Genomic DNA, 16664 nt, shown 5'->3' with positions numbered 1-16664 from the left:
ACGGGTTACCTTCGATCCAGTTATGATGAGAAAATGCCGTTCGAGTAAGCGAACGTAAAAGATGGCGATATGCGTTCTCTGTTCTATGATACTTGCACGCGTCTTTTATACAATAATATTATATTTTTAAGTCAATTGTGCGCGTTCGTACACGGCTAAAGATCAAAATCTATTTTTAATAAGTTATTCGATCGAATCTTTTTCATTCAATTTCTCTAGGAAGGAAATAACATCGAGTAACAAGAAAAAGGATTATTGCTAGCTTCAATAATAATCGAATAAAAATCATTCGTTGAAAATGTTCACTTACAATTAGATAAATGTTGATCAAATTTAACTGTACGGTTAATCAAGTTTTGGCGTATTCGGTGCTACCGTGAATACCGTTAAAAACATTATCGTTCCTACGACAGGTCTTTCAGATTCGAAATTCTCTCTCTTTCCTTCTTTGAACTAACGGTACTCACGTACTTTGCTCATCCGCATTCGCACGCGCATCATTTCAGTCATGGAAAAGCACAAATTATAAAATGTAAATCTTCCAATTTGTCTATCCTTAATATTAAAAAACAAAAAAGGCTGCATCCTAATCTAATTTAAAAATAAGCACATAGAAATCTCGGTATATTCTTTACCTTATCGCATCGAACAATTTTTATTCGCGTAATAATAAATAGCGTATATATAATGTACATCGTGCTATGATCAAATAAATCAAAACTTTTACCACATTCTTCCGTAATAATTATTCGAAAGTTCTATTCGTGACTATTATCAGATTTACTCTGTAGTTAAATCCAAAGTTACAACATTCAAAAAGCGAAAACATTATTCCACATAACATAAAAATTAAGTATTATATCATTTCTAAAGTGAGATTATATTTTATCATTTTTTAAGTATCACTTTATATTTACTGCGTGTTTTTTCAAATAAACAATTGTTTACACAAAGTTATAGTTAATTATAATAGGTCGAGTAATGTTAACTTTAATCTATTCATTTAATAAATATTATTTAATCTATACGTTTGTATAACATTATATATTTTCCATAATTCGATTGTGGAAAATGAGTGTGAAAAACTTTGCTTAATAATCTATAATTTTCAAGAAAATCTTTTATCTTTGATGGAATATTATCAAACATTATTAGATGACTTGGTATTACACCATGTTTTTGTAAATCATTATTTCTAATCCAAAGCATTGGATTTTCAAAAAATTGATCCGCCTCATCTACGTAATCATTAGAATTTGTAAAATTAGGTTCGCAAGTCAAAAATCTAGTAGGCACATCGATGTGCAAATGACTGTATAAGGGTGTGGCATGACAGGGTGTTAGGAATAATATATTTACAGATGTACAATTTTCATTAGTCAAATCGTTTTGTAAGATATTCATAATATCTAACGTTCCACGTTGATGGATCAAAGAAAAGTAAAGTCCAGGAATTAGATTGGTTATCGTTAAAATATATAAAAATATCTTTCTCAATAATTCTCTAGAAATTACTTTGACGTGAATGGTACAACTTGTACTTATATATATAAACATTGGCAAGAGCGGTAATAGAAAGCGAAATTCTTTGTGAGACAATAAAGAATAAACACCAAGCGTCCACCCAATGACTACTAACATTACTGCCTCTCTATGAAATTGTTTAGGACGTTTTATTATTTGCGGAAGCATTCCTAAGAATGTAACGCAGTGAAGTCCTAGAAGGACAGGTAATGCGGAGAATATATACCACAATGTATGTTCTTTTCCATACATATCGCTTATTGATTGTAAAACATTTAAACGGAAAAACTCCCACCAAGAGACTGTCAAACTTTTGTAACAATAACTATCTAATATCGCAGAACCTAATAAATATATAAAACCAACCATGCCGTACTGACAAATAATTAATATTTTGTTTTGTAAACTAGTAGATAAATGATATATACATAAGGGTACCCACACGATAGCAGCAGTTGGTCTTATTGTACAAAGAAAACCAACTACCCATAGGTATCTAGCGCTTTTGATATTAGTGTTGCGCCATGGAAACATGGATAAAGCTATGATAGTACAAGCAGTCTCTAATGAGTTAATGAGTGTGCGCGTAGCACAATAATACCAGTACCAATTAATACATAAACTATATAACATCCATTTGTTCTTGGTCCATTTATAAAATCTATAATCGGCATAAGCACTAATCATAGCTTGGAATAATCTTGGTAGTAGTGTTAGAGTAATAACAGAGTCTAAAGAAAAATTGGCTAATATCCGATATAAAAAACTTATCAAGAATGGATAGATATAGCTACGGATTTTCGCAGTCCATTCCCAAGTAAGAAATCCATATCCAAAGGCAAGACGATGGGCAACTTCCAAAGATTGCCAGTATTCGTCTGGCACATGTGCAGTTTGTACAATAAAAACAGAAATTAATCTCCATAGAAGTAGGAACAAAAATGTCTTCAAATTTGCTGGAAAATGCATCATGTGGAAGGTGCATATGTATTATCGATCAAGAATCCTATCTATTCTTGTCCATTGATTAAAAATATACTTCCTAACCTGAAAATAAATTGATCAACGTTTCGAGGCTATGATACAATAATTGTTAATCACACTTTCACATAGTAACGCATTCGTAAATGTGTATTCTAAAATATATTCGATTGAACGAAATTGATCAAGATAGTTTCGTAATAAATTAGTAACATACGGTCTGCTATGGTAGAAGGAATATTTTGAGACAACGGATAAGGATATCACAAACATGATAATATTCTTTGGTAACATGGAATGTGCGTTATTTATTCTACTAATTCCTTTCTATCTTATTCTATCTATATATATAGATATATAATCAATTTTATTTAATTGATATTTATTTATAAAGATTATGTATACGTAAACTAATGCTCGAAATAAATACTAATGATAATACCGATTGAGTAACATAGTATTAGGTAAGATATATTTGTCTCAACTGTAATTGGATGTCGTTCAACGAATAAGCTTGGACTTCTCATCCAATCGCTTTTAAACTTGAAATCATGTGACCCAAAAATTTTCTTTTTAAAATTGTATAATATTAATCTCGATTAACAGTTTAAAATAAATAACTACAAAATATTTAATGGAATTAATAATCAATAATGAATAAACTAACATTAAGAATTGGATGTTCTTTCTTAATTAATAATATTGCAATGCGATGAAATCATTTTAATTGGCACAAAATGATGTTCATTAATTAAGATATATTTTCTCGACAAATAGATTTTTCAATTCTTCTTTTGATATCGTATCCCAATAGCAATTTATGTCATCGTCAGAAGGAATTACGTCTTTCACTATATCTAGATATGTATCTATTGGGCAAATTTCATCACAGTTTTTAAGTTTAAGCGTAATTAATTGCTCGCTCACGCCAGTCCACAAAAGCATCTGGTAATAAAATAAAATAAAATATAATATATATACTATATAAATATTTAGAGCAATCTATTATAAATTTAAGGAGAGTAGCAATAATAAAATAATATCACCTTAATAAAAAGTTTTCCTTCGATATTACGTAATTTTTCTACTATAATCGTTGATCCATAACTAGGTAACTTGGGTATATGAATATCGTGTGCTCTCGTAAAAGCTGCTATATTAATCTCATGGCCGCTATAAAGATAAATTTTCCGAGGATTCTCTCGTTTATTTCTCGTTATATTCATATTTTCTATAAATTGTCTGATCAACATGCCACCGGTTAAACGTTTTAATGTCGCTGTATACGAACGAATCTCATATTCGAGAAACACGATATCCTCCATCTTTTTATAAATATTCTCGGTACACCATTCTGGCAACGTTAGATTCATAGCTTTCTGAAATAAGATAATATAATAATCAATTTGAATGGATGTGAAAATATGAACGCGATTGAATTATAAATGAAATATTACCTGTGCTGCCAATAAATTAAAAATTTCGTAAGCCGCAGTGAGAGTTTTAACATTCATACCAGTTTCGTTTGTAAGATATTTTAATACATCCGTATAAACTTCACTTTTATCGCGTATTTCTTTTAATTGCCTTACTTCTTCTAAAGCTTCTTCGTACCTGCAACGTTATAATTCAATCAAATATATTTTGTTATTTATATTTCGTATAAGCGATTTTTAATTAAAATACCAACATTGGACAAGCTTGAGGCCTCAACAAATTATCCACTCTTTCTGGTGCATAATGCGTAGGAATAGCTAACCATGGTAAATCCGGGTTCCAGTTCTGTTTATCCGATGGTGGATAAAGACCTGCTAAAACCAATTGCAGGGACATTTTAGTCCGATCGATATCCGTGCTACGAGCGTATACGTCTTTAGGATGATATAAATCGCCCAAGAAATCATTATAGCGTTGCCTCAACATTTTCCCGATCGAATATTCACGCATTTTTCCTTCCTATAGGGGGACGAGTAAAAAAAAAACATTTATTTTAAAAGTATTTACTTTGTTTTTCATATGAAAACTTTTAAGCCAAAACTGTATCAAATTTACAAATGATTTCATTAATTCTTACATTTGTCAACTGAGCGACCCCCCATGGTTCGTAAGAAGACCCATGGTGAGGATCGTTGGGATACATTTCTTTAGCAAGTGGCGCTCGTTCTCCATGTCTGAATAACTGTAATTACAAAACAAAATTTTATTAACAATTTAATACGCGACGATTACGAACTAGAGCTCATTTATTATTTGATAAGATAAGGAAAAATTATCTATAAAATAATGACCAAATGTGTTCGTTTATGTGAAAATGATTATATAGAAATATATAATCATTTTTTTCATTAATGAAGTTTCTTCGATAGAATATATAATTAAAACATCGAAACTAAGTAAATATGTAAATCTTGAAATCTCCTTAACATTCTCTTATCAAATCTTATCGAAAATTCCTATAGATGTTTATAAAAATGTTATATTTACCACTTGTACGAGTTCCAAACTAAATTCGTTGGGTTTATCTGAGAAAACAAAGGAAATTAATAATAAAAGTAAAAAGGTCGTTAATCCTGCTTTAATGAAATACATTCCGCGATGATTAACTTGATGATTAACGATTGACGATAGAAAATAAAGAAAAAATCAAGATGTAAGATGGAAAAGTACAAGTGTATGTGATATGGCCAAGAATTGAGCCGCAAAAAAGTGTTCCTGACCGCGTAATGCTCGGACGCGTACTACCGCGTACTACTACTGTATCTATTTTATAAGATTAATATTTTATTATCTGACCTTTTTTAATGTGATAATATGTACTTATAAATGGAGAGATTATTTTATCATTGCACTTTAAAAAAAGTTTCATGAAAATAAAGAAATATTTTTAATCATTAAATGCTGCAATATTCATATTATAAGCATTGATCGTCTTTAATAAATTATAATATATACATAGTGTTTGTTTAATTATTCCATAATTCAAATGTTAGCAACTACATTTATAGATAAAATGACGTAACAATCAAACTTTTAACGTCAATCTCGTAAAAATAAAAAGATAGAAATAATTGTTTTTGACGCTATCACATATCACTTAATATACGATAATCGTACATATTGCCCGTTAAAAAAATCTTCATAAATTGAAAATAAATAGATAAATAAAAATGATTATTTCCAAAACGTTGCAATAGCATGTCATAAAAACTTATTGCCTTGAATATATTATATATAGATCATTTAATCGTCTCATAATCCAAACATTAGCAACTTTATTTATAGATAATGACGTAACAGTATAACTTTCATAAATATACCTAATGATTTTTATTCACGATTGTGACAATTTCGTGTGTTTTTAAACGATATACGAAGATAAAGATGACGATCTCGTAGAAATTAATGTTAAAAGAGATGAAAAAAAGAAGGAGAACAAATTTACCCTTACATATAAAATAATAAGAATGATATAATAATGTAGATAGGATTAATACGATTAGTGCAGTCCTCGTATCGAATCTTGAACGTGATCTTGTCTCTTGCATGATGACCTAGAACTTCAATGTAGAAACTTGTATGTGTATTATAGGTGATATGCACGCCTATCTACGTACCTACATATGCACGTGCACATCTATATGCACTGGAACGTGCATTCGAGTGCACATCGCCTATCGTACTACACTGTTTTATTACTTTATTATTCTTATAATATAAAAGCTTCATAAATTCCATATTTCTTCAGATTTGTCGTTGTTTGTCAACGAATAGCATTTTTACAAATGTCAAATCATGTTTAATAATGATTGTATAATAAGAATGCAGCAACGAGAAGAATGCGATAAGCAATAGTAGTAGTAGTAATATACTAACATAAATATCGTGTAAAATGCTTATTTGTGAATATAACGAATACGTGGATCATACGCGTATCTTTTGTTAAATGATTCGATGCTTATGGAAATTATATATATATATATATATATATATTTTTTTTTATATATAAATATATATATGTATATATGTATGTGTATATATATTACGTACTCTCATTCGAGGTTTTATTGGACGCCGTCGTGAGTTTGTATTTCGAAGCGCACAGCACAAGTTAATCTGAAAATAAAGCAAAATAAATGTAACGAGGTAGATGATTGTATCGGTATTGTTTCATCTGTACTGTTCTCATTTGTGATCGAAGGGAAGATATATATGTACGTCCTTTCGTGCATTTTGGTAATATACTCTGTTATCTAATCATCTTATGCCATCTTGTATCAAAGCTCAAAAGCAAAACTTTTCGAATGTTCAAGTAAACTATTTCGAAACAATCTCAAACGAGTAATATCTCGATTAATAATGCATTTGATATGTAATTATAAATATGTATGATATTAACGTTAAATCTCGATGCAATTAAGCAATATCAAACAATTCAACAAAACGATTTGAAATTAATTTCATGAAAAATGTTTCCTTAAAAAACAAAATTCTCTTGAAAAAGAAAATGCACTGCAATTTCAACCAATCGGATGTTAAGAATAATTGCGAGGTTGCATCAAGTATTTTCTAATTTGAAAAAATGAAAGTAAGCAGGTTTTTTCGTCCAATCGAGTTGAGTTTGCGTCGACATCCGATTGGTCCGTTTACCGAGATACGTTCATTGGAGAAAGGCGCGAACGATCGTTTAGATTTACTTTTTATCATTTTTCAAATGTTAATTTGAATGCGAATAAGAAGGAAGTAACGCTGTCTTGTGTATGTCAGATTTAATGTATTTCGAACATTTATTTATCGATATAAACAACAGTTTAATGATTAAATTCAATTGTTTATGGTAAAAAGATGTCAATAAACGTCACCGTCAGTGGAAATCCCATAAATATACGCCGTGGAAGAGTAGTATTGTCGGATTTAGACCAAATTAAGAAAAATGAACGTGACCGTAGACGAAGATTGCGTCTAGAACAAGTGTGTTATGAATCAATCATCTTACGAAAGATCATTTATATTTCTAATGATTAATCTTTTATATGTTTATCTATCTTTCATATGTTTTATTTGTATATGTATGGAAACGTTTATGTATAGGTTAGGCAGCAATCGAAAGAAATATCTAATAGACTTTTGGAAAGAGCCAAAAATATTGCACAACAAGAGTTAGGAAAATTAGAAAAAGATGACAAATCCGAGCTCAAACGTCTTCACGAGAGAAAAATTATGGAGATCCAAGAAAAGTATCAAGAAGATATGGAAAATATTGGTCAGGCACACTTGGCTGCTGTTTTAGAATCAGAAGCACTAGCGGATATAGAAGATGAAACTGATAGAAATAGGGAAACTGCTTTAAAAAGAGGCAAAGAAGCTTTAGAACTATTGAAAAGAGTGGCAAAGGTAAATAATATATTTTTGTATTATTACATATTTCAACGCACAGAGCATTAAAATGTCTTGATAACTTATCGTGTAAAGGCCATTATAAAAATTAAATAACACCTGTGTAAAAGGATGACCGACATGCTATGCATCGACAAAGATTGCAGCAGGTTAGAGAATTGGAAAATAAAAGATCATCTTTGGTAGCTGAACTTTCTAAAAAGTCTACCTGCCAGGACGATTCGTGTAGAAATTTCAGTCAAGAGAACGGAATGTCTTGTCAACAAGATCAAACTAATGAAAATCTAAATAAATCTGCTAAAAAGAAAAAACTTAAAAGACTTGCTTCTAATAAATCTCCTGTGAAAAAAACCAGAATCAATGAAAAGGTATTATACTCGTTTCGTTTATAGTTTTTATTAGTATTTACATGCATAATTTTTTTGTTTTTTATAGAGTAACAAAGAATCTCAAGAGAGCCTTTTGCCGTTGCAACTTTCACCTAGACAAAAAATCCGCATGCAAAATGAAGCATCGCAAAAATGCGTTATTACCAGTAAATCTGACAAAAAATTAGAAAATATTGATAATATTGGACATACGGATCATAAAACTCAGGACGATAAAAGTCCACGACAGACAGTACCCATCTTAACCATTTCTATGAAAGCACAAAAATTAGCAAAGTACGTTTTAATATATGCAACATTTTTTTTTTAAAGAACATTGTATATGGAATTTTGTTTTTTATTTAAGATATAACCCAGGAGATTACATACAAGATTCATCGGATTTACTAAGCAATGACAGTCCTTCTCTTAGCGACGACTCTTCATATTTTTCTGATGTGTGCGATCAATCAACTTGTATTAAAACTCCAAAACATCATACGTCTTTAAGAGATAGTAAAGTGCAATTGTATGATCATAGTACACGTCAAAGAAATAATTATAATAGACCTCTGGACGTAGTAGAAAGATTGGATATAAGAAACGAGGTTTGTGTGTTAAGATGAAATTTAACATTTTAGGGTTACTATATATTACTATATATTATTATATATTACTATATATTACTACTATATATTACTACTATATGTTATATACTATTATTATATAATAGTATATAAGGTTTGTTTTTATACCAATATTTATATATTTTATAGCCAAATGCAATAGATGCAGCTAAAGAGGTAGAACGTACCGAAAGTATTGAGTCTCATGCGACCGAAACTCATAAACTAGCTTCTCAGAAACGAGGTGATGATGCAATTTTACGAGAAAAAGTACGATCCGACTACCAAACGCTTATGAAAAGTTTAGATCATCTTTCATCCGAAGAAAGAAAATTAAAAGCCAGCGATGTTCAACGTGATCCAGTAAGTATTATTTCTATTCCTCTCTCCTTTTATCTCTCTATATATGCATACTAACTAACTATATATACTACTAACTACTATATACATAATCGATTTGTTTGATAGATGAATGATGTACAGTTACGAAAATCTCGTAGGAAAGAGTTACAAAAAGAACATAAAAAAAAGTTATGTCGAAAATTTGAAGCTATGACTGAAAAAAGTTGTTGCGCGAACCATTGCCCAAACCTTATGGAGAGAATAATTACCCTTAAAGCAGATAAACAATCTGAAAATCATAATAAAAAAGCAGAAGGTGTTTGGAAGGAAGCACATTTTGTTGAACCCCATGTACCAGTGGTTAAGTCACCAAAAAGCAAGGATAAAAGGCAAGAAATATCACGCGACGAGTTAATACTGGATATGTTGAAAAAAGTTGAGAAACAGAAGATGTTATTATTAAAAGAATTTGGTGCGAGCTTGCCAGATGATATTTATTACGCAAGTATGACATCTTTAACCGAACCTGACAAATCTGATGAGCCTCAGAAGAAAATGCATCGAGAGACGTGTTTATCTCCCGAAGTAACATTAATAAACATGTCCAATGGAGAAAATAATAATAAGGACAGTAAAAAAGTTAAAAAAACGAGCGAATCAACGAAATGCGAAATGGCTGTGCAAACATCAACATTACAAGATGCTGGTATTGCTGAGGATAAAGGTATTCAAGTAGAAATAAAAGCTACGTGCGATGATGCGACCAATGCATTAAGCACCAACGAAGAACTTTCTACTAAACATTATCCGATAGAGCCAATAATTACAGTCATTACTCCTGAAGTAGAAAATAGTAGTAGTAGTTCTAATAATTCTATGATTACTGGCGTCATCATTGATATCGATAATGAAGAAGTCAAAGTTACCCCGAAGAAAAAGAAACGCACATTATCTAAACGAACGTCAATGAGGGCAATGCAAAAATCGCATTCCGCTCCACCGAGTAAAACCTCTTCTCCCGTAAAAAGATTTTCTAAATCCTTACCCAGCTCCTGTCGTAGTAGTCCTCGCAAAATTAATATCCATTTCAAAAAGAATGGTTTGGATGTTAACGTAGATCCTTCTGACGGTAAAAAACCAACTATAGATAGTAGCACGGATAGTTCTGCAATGTATTCTTCATTAAATACACAAAATTCATCTGTACGTGAACCATACGAAATTCCTGTTACCAAATCTAAAAAAGTAATCAAAGTAAGAGATATTTCTGACACTTCTACGTCATTTGCTAGTCCACCATCTTTGGCACCTAAGAGACCAATTACTGCAAGTAGTACTACACCAATTTTAGAAATTTTAGATTTTTCAACGTTCAGTGCTATAGAGAGAGCAAAAAGAGATATCAGTCCTGTATCGACGCCAGAAACTCCTTCTCCTCGCACTATGATGATACCTTCCAATATACCTCATACTGAAAAAATTGGTAAGGTACTTAGATATAGCGAGGAACTTGACGATACAACAACATCTTTTACCAACAAAGATACATATTCGCCTATTTATGAAAAACAGAAAGATATGTCATTGGCACAAAGTCTTTATCCGCAATATTTACCAACTTTATCTAAATCGTGTACTTGTCAAAATCCTCAATGCAAATTATTACACATTAAACTTGAAGATATTCAAGATTTTGCTCTCAAAAATTGTCCAGAAATTCTCAAGAAATATGAAGATCTTCAAAATACTTGTACCGAGAGAATAGCTTCTTTGACCGATCTTATTGAAAAAGTTCGAAGCGAACAAAGAGGTATGCTGAGAATAACTAAACTTTTGGTTATTTAATTTTTCTTTTTTAAACCTTTACTATTTGCCAATTTTCTTCTTTTTAGGTATGGAACTTTCCGTAATAAGTCCTCAGGATGAAATGAATTCTATGAAAATACATCCGGAAATGCAAAGTAGCATGAAGAACGTCCAAAGACTGGTAGAAAATATAGAAGCAATACATAATCAACTTGCTAAAACTCTTTACGAATCACAGAATGCTATTATGAAAGGTGAAGCTATTAATAAAGATATATCTAAAAATACAACTGAAAATCAATCAGTACATTCTCAAACTAAAAGTAAATTGGATCATTCGGTAAGTACAACTGTTGAACATATCAGTGATAAGCTTACCTCGTCTAAACCTAAATCTAAGCCACGAATATTAAAAGAAGAAAAAGTAAATATAAAGCTAAGCAGATTTCAAATGCCTCATAAATCATCGGCAACTATGACAACTGTTACACCAGAACGTAATTCGTGGCCTCCAGTTAAAATTCCGACTCAAGACGATAATACGATCGAAGAACTTTCAAAAGAGATTTTAGAAAAAAGTAGAAGTAAATCGACTGGTATGCCTGTATTTAGAAAAATTGCTGATTATGAAAATACAGATATATTGCTACCTACAAAACCTGATAGTTCCAAGCCGATTGGTAGTCCTTCCAAAAATGGGGGAAATAATGTTCCGGTGCAAACTACTGACATTACTGTCGAGGTAACAAAATTATAGTTATATTTTGATTAATATTTGTTAATTATATTATTTATTAATAAAAATGTATGTATATATTTTCTAGTCGGAGAAAGATGTAGTTTTCGAATCTGAATCTGTTGGTATATCTAAAGTATTACCATCTTTGGCCTGTGGACATCGCACAAATGGAAGAAATAAGCCACCGGTTACCTTACACAGTGGATTTTATAAGTATGTGAATCATTTCAATGTCTTATTAATTTATTAATATTAATTTGTCTTGAAATTGTACATTTAATTATAGAACAGAAATCGAATCTATGGGTCATGAGTTGTCAACAATAATAGAATTCGATACACCAGATACAGGAAATAAAAATCACGTAACCATGAAAAGTTCGACAGCCAAATCGTTTGTTACGGACGAATCGCAGAGAGAAAAATCAACAGTTAAAAAATCAGTGGAAGTACAAACAACGAAATCATCAGTCACTGTTAAACCATCTATTCACGTAGCACCCTTACCCATTCAAAGTTCTTTAGGTAAGAAAATTTCCCAAGCTTCTTCATCTTCTTTCACGAAAAAGTCGACCGGAGAGATGTTTGCTTCTAAATTGCAAGAAGACGAACAGACGAGTCCTTCGCGAAGAACACAAAATGAGATGCATCTAGAATATCGAAGGACAGATAATGCGATTGGATTAGAAGATTCGGTTAAAGAGAAAGTTAACAAACAATTACAGTGCAATACATCTGACAAAGAAACAAAAGAGGTGTTACAAGAAAGACTCGAAAAAGATAAAGCGTCTTCTACCAGTTCAAATAGTTTTTGCGAATTATCTGGAATTTCAGAAATTACTAGTACACCATCCTCGAGTTTACTTAAATACGCTTCGTCCGAGGAGATGGAAACAGCGCTCAAACAATTAGGTCTTAGTTGGGCTATAACAACTTTGAAAAAAACACGAGAAGCAAGTGCTCTAAGTTCCTCCTCTAATTCGGACGTAACGCCTTTAAATACTGCTAGGAGAATCATTTCTCCAAATAAAAAACACGTGGATCCTAAGATCTTAAATTTATTGGATTTTAGTGATGTATCTTCTATATCTATCAAAGAAGCTAGTAAAAGTACGGAACAAGCGGTTCTATTTAAAGGTAGAACCTCGACGCCTAAGTTACAAAATTCTAATTCTAATACCGATAAATCTAACTCTCTTCCTACCAATTCATCTGGAATAAGTTTTCAAGAACCTAGCGACAGTTTAACAGTTCCGAACGTATCGCTTATTAAAAAGAAACAACCTATCGCCAGACAATCAAAATATCCTTAACATAACTATTATATTGCATATATTCATATAATCATACATACATATAGCATATTTCGATACGTATTTTACAAGAAGACACGAATTTTGTATACATGTGATGATGATGTTACACGAATGTTGGTTAGATTATATAAATAATGAATATTTATATTTTAATGACGATGTATCTATAATAATATTGTTTTATACATTGTTATTGCTGAAAACTTTAATAAATACATAAAGTATCTTTTATACAATGACAATTGGTCGATCATTCGTACTCGAATCGTTACTTTTCTTACGTTTCTAAGTGCATTTCAAGAGAATTACTGACAGACTAAGAAAAAATTGAACCTTTATAAATATATATTTTCCGAAATAATTATATATGATTAACTATTGATTGTCGATTGTCGATATCTATCGACAAACTAAATCGAGTCGCCACGCATGCGCTGAAAACTTTTCATGAAGTATTAAGAAATAACGAAAATAAGAGAATGTTATTACGCTATATGGTGCCCTGTTACATGTTTTCTTATATCCACATATCACATTGATATTTTTCTGTTTTCTATTTTCTATATGTAATGTCCATTTCCGTGCCAATACTTGTACAGCTTTTTTATCACATAACCTGAAAATATGTATTTCAATGTAATCCATAAAAAGTAACGATTTGTATTAATATAAAGGGATATACATATAAGGTGGCATTCTATTACAGTAAGTACACACATTTAAATATATTTCACATGAATAATATACAAAATGGGAACAATATAGTAATCAAATGATGCCTTTATTAAAGAAACAAATATTTTATCCTCAACATTAGATTATGCCGACAACGTACACTGCATTTCTAACTGGAGTTGTGATGGCATCGCTGACATGGATACTGAGTTTATATCTCTATTCTTCGCTCTCCCATAATGAAGGAAATAAAAATATTGGATCATCATTACCTGCATTCAATTTTCTACAAGCCTTAACAAACACCAAAAATTTTAGTAAAGGTATAATAATAAGCGTATTATCCTCATAATAAGCAATAAATAATATGTATATAGATATCTATTTACATTTTGATAGGCATAAATAATTATGAAAACAGCGACAAGCTGTTGCATCATTTACAAGCAGTTTCACTTAAACCTGCTGTAACATTAGGCGATGGTAAGATAATACTTGTATTTTTTTGTATTATTAAATAAAGTAGATGTAAATATCCTTAAATCACCATTATATTTATATTATATAATAATTTATTAATGATTTGTACCTCTTATCATAATATATTTCTTTAGGATTAGATACTTTAGGAATGGTGAGGAATTTCGAAGATCAACGAAAAAGGGATGAAGGATACAAAAATTATTCCTTTAACATCTTGGTATCAGATAATATTGGTTTTTACAGAGACATACTAGACACAAGATATAAATTGTGTCAAACGCAAAAGTATGCAAATAATTTGCCAAATGCTAGCATCGTCATTTGTTTCTACAATGAACATTATACAACGCTCATAAGATCTTTACAATCTTTGATCGTAAGAACGCCAATGTCATTATTACATGAAATTATTTTAGTGAACGATTATAGCGAGAGTAATATGTTACACGAACAAATAAAACGTTACATTGATAAATTTAATGGCAAAGTTAAATTGTTTAAAACTGAAAAAAGGGAAGGATTGATTAGAGCAAGAATGTTTGGTGCGAGAAAGGCAACAGGAAACGTTTTAATATTTTTAGACAGTCACATTGAAGTAAATAAAGAATGGATAGAACCTCTTCTTTCAAGAATAAAATATTCAAGGACTATCGTGCCTATGCCAGTTATAGATATTATAAATGCAGATACATTCCAATATACTGGTAGTCCTTTGGTCAGAGGAGGTTTTAATTGGGGACTGCACTTTAAATGGGACAATTTGCCTGTCGGTACATTAACCAATCAGGAAGATTTTGTAAAACCTATCAAGTAAAAAGAAAATATCTATTGATAAATATATCTATTGATTTCTTATATCTATTATAATAGAGACATTATTTATATTATTACTCCAAATTATTATCGACAGATCGCCAACAATGGCAGGGGGACTATTTGCTATCGACAGATCATATTTTATGGAATTAGGAGAATATGATCCTGGCATGGACATTTGGGGTGGTGAAAATTTAGAAATCTCCTTCAGAGTAAGATAAAGATGCATAGATATGTATAATAGTTGATGCAACAGAGTCCAAATTATTACACGAATTAGAAATAAATGATATTTTTTACAGATATGGATGTGCGGTGGAAGTATTGAACTTATACCATGTTCTAGAGTGGGTCATGTGTTTAGAAGACGCAGGCCATATGGTAGTAACCAACAATACGATACAATGTTGAAAAATTCTCTACGTGTTGCCTATGTATGGATGGATGAGTACAAAGATTATTTTATAAGAAATGTCAAGAAAATAGATTATGGTGATATTTCTAGCAGAGTTGCTTTACGAAAAAAACTAAACTGCAAGAGTTTCGCTTGGTATCTCAAAGTTGTTTATCCCGAATTAGTGTTACCGGATGATAATGAAAGTCAGCTAAAAGACAAATGGTCAAAGTTAGATCAAAAATTGATGCAACCTTGGCATTCGAGGAAAAGAAATTACATTGATCAATATCAAATTAGACTTAGTAATTCCACATTGTGTATTCAAAGCGAAAGAGATATCAAAACTAGAGGTTCCAAACTCATTTTAGCCCCATGTTTAAGAATCAAATCACAAGTAAGAATTGGAAAATAAAAATCTCAAATAATAACAGTCAAAGCGACATCAACAACTGGATCTTTATGACGTAATATTTAACAATAGCTTTTTTTTTGTATACCTAGATGTGGTATGAAACAGCAAAAAATGAGTTGATACTTGGACAAATGCTGTGTATGGAAGGAGCAGGAAGGGTACCAAAACTTGGAAAGTGTCATGAAATGGGCGGAAACCAAGAATGGCGACATAAGAGCTCTGTAAATACAAACGCTTTTTCTTTTTTTCATATTTCTTGTTAATACATGCGTGTATTTATATACAGAACGGAACACCTATTTACAATACGGCAATTGGTACATGCTTGGGAACCTTACGCGCAAGTAAAAAGGCCGAAATTATCATGGATCTGTGTACAAAGTCTGACGTGTCATCGATGTCTTGGGATTTGGTTCGTTCGAAAATGGGACAGAAAGCAATCAGATAACGCATAAACGGTGCTCAAAACAAATACAACGTGTGTAAGTTACAAATTATAAAGAAAAAGTACCTTTGATCTATTTTTTACAGTGCATCAAATTGTTTGTGTATAGCAAAAGAAGCGATTTCTGTCTATTAGACAAATTTTCTTAGCTATCATAACCAATTAAAGAAGAAGAGAAAAAGGAAAAGTGATATTTAAAATAAGAACAAATTTATAAGTTTTTTTAGTTTGTTACAAATATTTCTGTTTATAAAATACTATAAAAAATGCATAAAGATATATTGCTCTTGCATGTCCTTCTCTTCTAATTCCTCGTAATCAATTTATGTCCAGACTATTA

General features: G+C 31.0%; 4 protein-coding genes across 10 annotated transcripts; 2 read left to right on the top strand and 2 right to left on the bottom strand.

Annotated features, from left to right (window-relative positions):
• Positions 1-627: 627 nt before the first annotated feature.
• LOC106793957 (GPI mannosyltransferase 3) lies at positions 628-2985 on the bottom strand. The gene is made up of 2 exons (XM_014761270.1): positions 2723-2985; positions 628-2571 (listed from the first exon to the last, which is right to left on the bottom strand). The coding sequence occupies exon 2, from the start codon at positions 2494-2496 to the stop codon at positions 1018-1020; it is 1479 nt and encodes a 492-aa protein (XP_014616756.1). The 5' UTR covers positions 2497-2571; positions 2723-2985; the 3' UTR covers positions 628-1017.
• Positions 2986-3075: 90 nt separating this feature from the next.
• Positions 3076-6089, bottom strand: LOC106793958 (venom acid phosphatase Acph-1-like). Its single transcript, XM_014761271.1, has 7 exons — positions 5954-6089; positions 4990-5027; positions 4580-4684; positions 4196-4461; positions 3963-4119; positions 3552-3884; positions 3076-3450 (listed from the first exon to the last, which is right to left on the bottom strand). Exons 1-7 carry the CDS (start codon positions 6048-6050, stop codon positions 3253-3255), a joined length of 1194 nt encoding a protein of 397 aa, XP_014616757.1. The 5' UTR covers positions 6051-6089; the 3' UTR covers positions 3076-3252.
• A 469-nt stretch (positions 6090-6558) lies between these two features.
• LOC106793955 lies at positions 6559-13333 on the top strand. Of its 4 annotated transcripts, XM_014761262.1 has the most exons (11): positions 7069-7260; positions 7348-7473; positions 7594-7896; positions 8010-8267; positions 8335-8564; positions 8635-8875; positions 9044-9256; positions 9362-11045; positions 11128-11783; positions 11866-11993; positions 12067-13333. In XM_014761262.1, the coding sequence occupies exons 2-11, from the start codon at positions 7348-7350 to the stop codon at positions 13091-13093; spliced, it is 4866 nt and encodes a 1621-aa protein (XP_014616748.1). In that variant the 5' UTR covers positions 7069-7260; the 3' UTR covers positions 13094-13333. The 4 variants fall into 4 exon arrangements, with proteins under 4 accessions (XP_014616749.1, XP_014616748.1, XP_014616747.1 ...); XM_014761263.1 differs by lacking the exons at positions 7069-7260; positions 7348-7473 and adding an exon at positions 6559-6716; XM_014761261.1 differs by having other exon boundaries at positions 7069-7473.
• A 141-nt stretch (positions 13334-13474) lies between these two features.
• On the top strand, positions 13475-16651 carry LOC106793956 (polypeptide N-acetylgalactosaminyltransferase 35A). 4 transcript variants are annotated; one of them, XM_014761266.1, is made up of 9 exons: positions 13475-13801; positions 13914-14094; positions 14171-14254; positions 14386-15064; positions 15165-15282; positions 15373-15861; positions 15969-16100; positions 16166-16361; positions 16434-16651. In XM_014761266.1, exons 2-8 carry the CDS (start codon positions 13917-13919, stop codon positions 16325-16327), a joined length of 1842 nt encoding a protein of 613 aa, XP_014616752.1. In that variant the 5' UTR covers positions 13475-13801; positions 13914-13916; the 3' UTR covers positions 16328-16361; positions 16434-16651. The 4 variants fall into 4 exon arrangements, with proteins under 4 accessions (XP_014616752.1, XP_014616753.1, XP_014616751.1 ...); XM_014761267.1 differs by having other exon boundaries at positions 15373-15562; positions 15650-15861; positions 16166-16593; XM_014761265.1 differs by having other exon boundaries at positions 16166-16593.
• The last annotated feature ends 13 nt before the right edge of the window (positions 16652-16664 follow it).

Source organism: Polistes canadensis, unplaced genomic scaffold (genome assembly GCF_001313835.1).
Source record: "Polistes canadensis isolate GaletaPanama2010 unplaced genomic scaffold, ASM131383v1 scaffold_21, whole genome shotgun sequence".
In the NCBI taxonomy this organism is placed as follows: Eukaryota; Metazoa; Arthropoda; class Insecta; order Hymenoptera; family Vespidae; genus Polistes; species Polistes canadensis.
Note: the sequence above shows the minus strand (reverse complement) of the source record. Positions and strands in the feature narration are given on the sequence as shown.

Bases quoted from the DNA above. Each gene is read 5' to 3' on its own strand.
- LOC106793957 (XM_014761270.1), bottom strand. From the start codon at position 2,496: ATGATGCATTTTCCAGCAAATTTGAAGACATTTTTGTTCCTACTTCTA.
- LOC106793955 (XM_014761262.1), top strand. From the start codon at position 7,348: ATGTCAATAAACGTCACCGTCAGTGGAAATCCCATAAATATACGCCGT. The intron at 7,897-8,009 runs GTAAATAATATA...CCTGTGTAAAAG, and splicing joins TATTGAAAAGAGTGGCAAAG to GATGACCGACATGCTATGCA. The intron at 11,784-11,865 runs GTAACAAAATTA...TATATTTTCTAG, and splicing joins CTACTGACATTACTGTCGAG to TCGGAGAAAGATGTAGTTTT.
- LOC106793958 (XM_014761271.1), bottom strand. From the start codon at position 6,050: ATGCAAGAGACAAGATCACGTTCAAGATTCGATACGAGGACTGCACTA. The intron at 4,685-4,989 runs GTAAATATAACA...TTGTAATTACAG, and splicing joins GTTTGGAACTCGTACAAGTG to TTATTCAGACATGGAGAACG. The intron at 4,462-4,579 runs GTAAGAATTAAT...GTCCCCCTATAG, and splicing joins GGGTCGCTCAGTTGACAAAT to GAAGGAAAAATGCGTGAATA.
- LOC106793956 (XM_014761266.1), top strand. From the start codon at position 13,917: ATGCCGACAACGTACACTGCATTTCTAACTGGAGTTGTGATGGCATCG. The intron at 14,255-14,385 runs GTAAGATAATAC...ATATTTCTTTAG, and splicing joins TGCTGTAACATTAGGCGATG to GATTAGATACTTTAGGAATG. The intron at 15,862-15,968 runs GTAAGAATTGGA...TTGTATACCTAG, and splicing joins GTTTAAGAATCAAATCACAA to ATGTGGTATGAAACAGCAAA.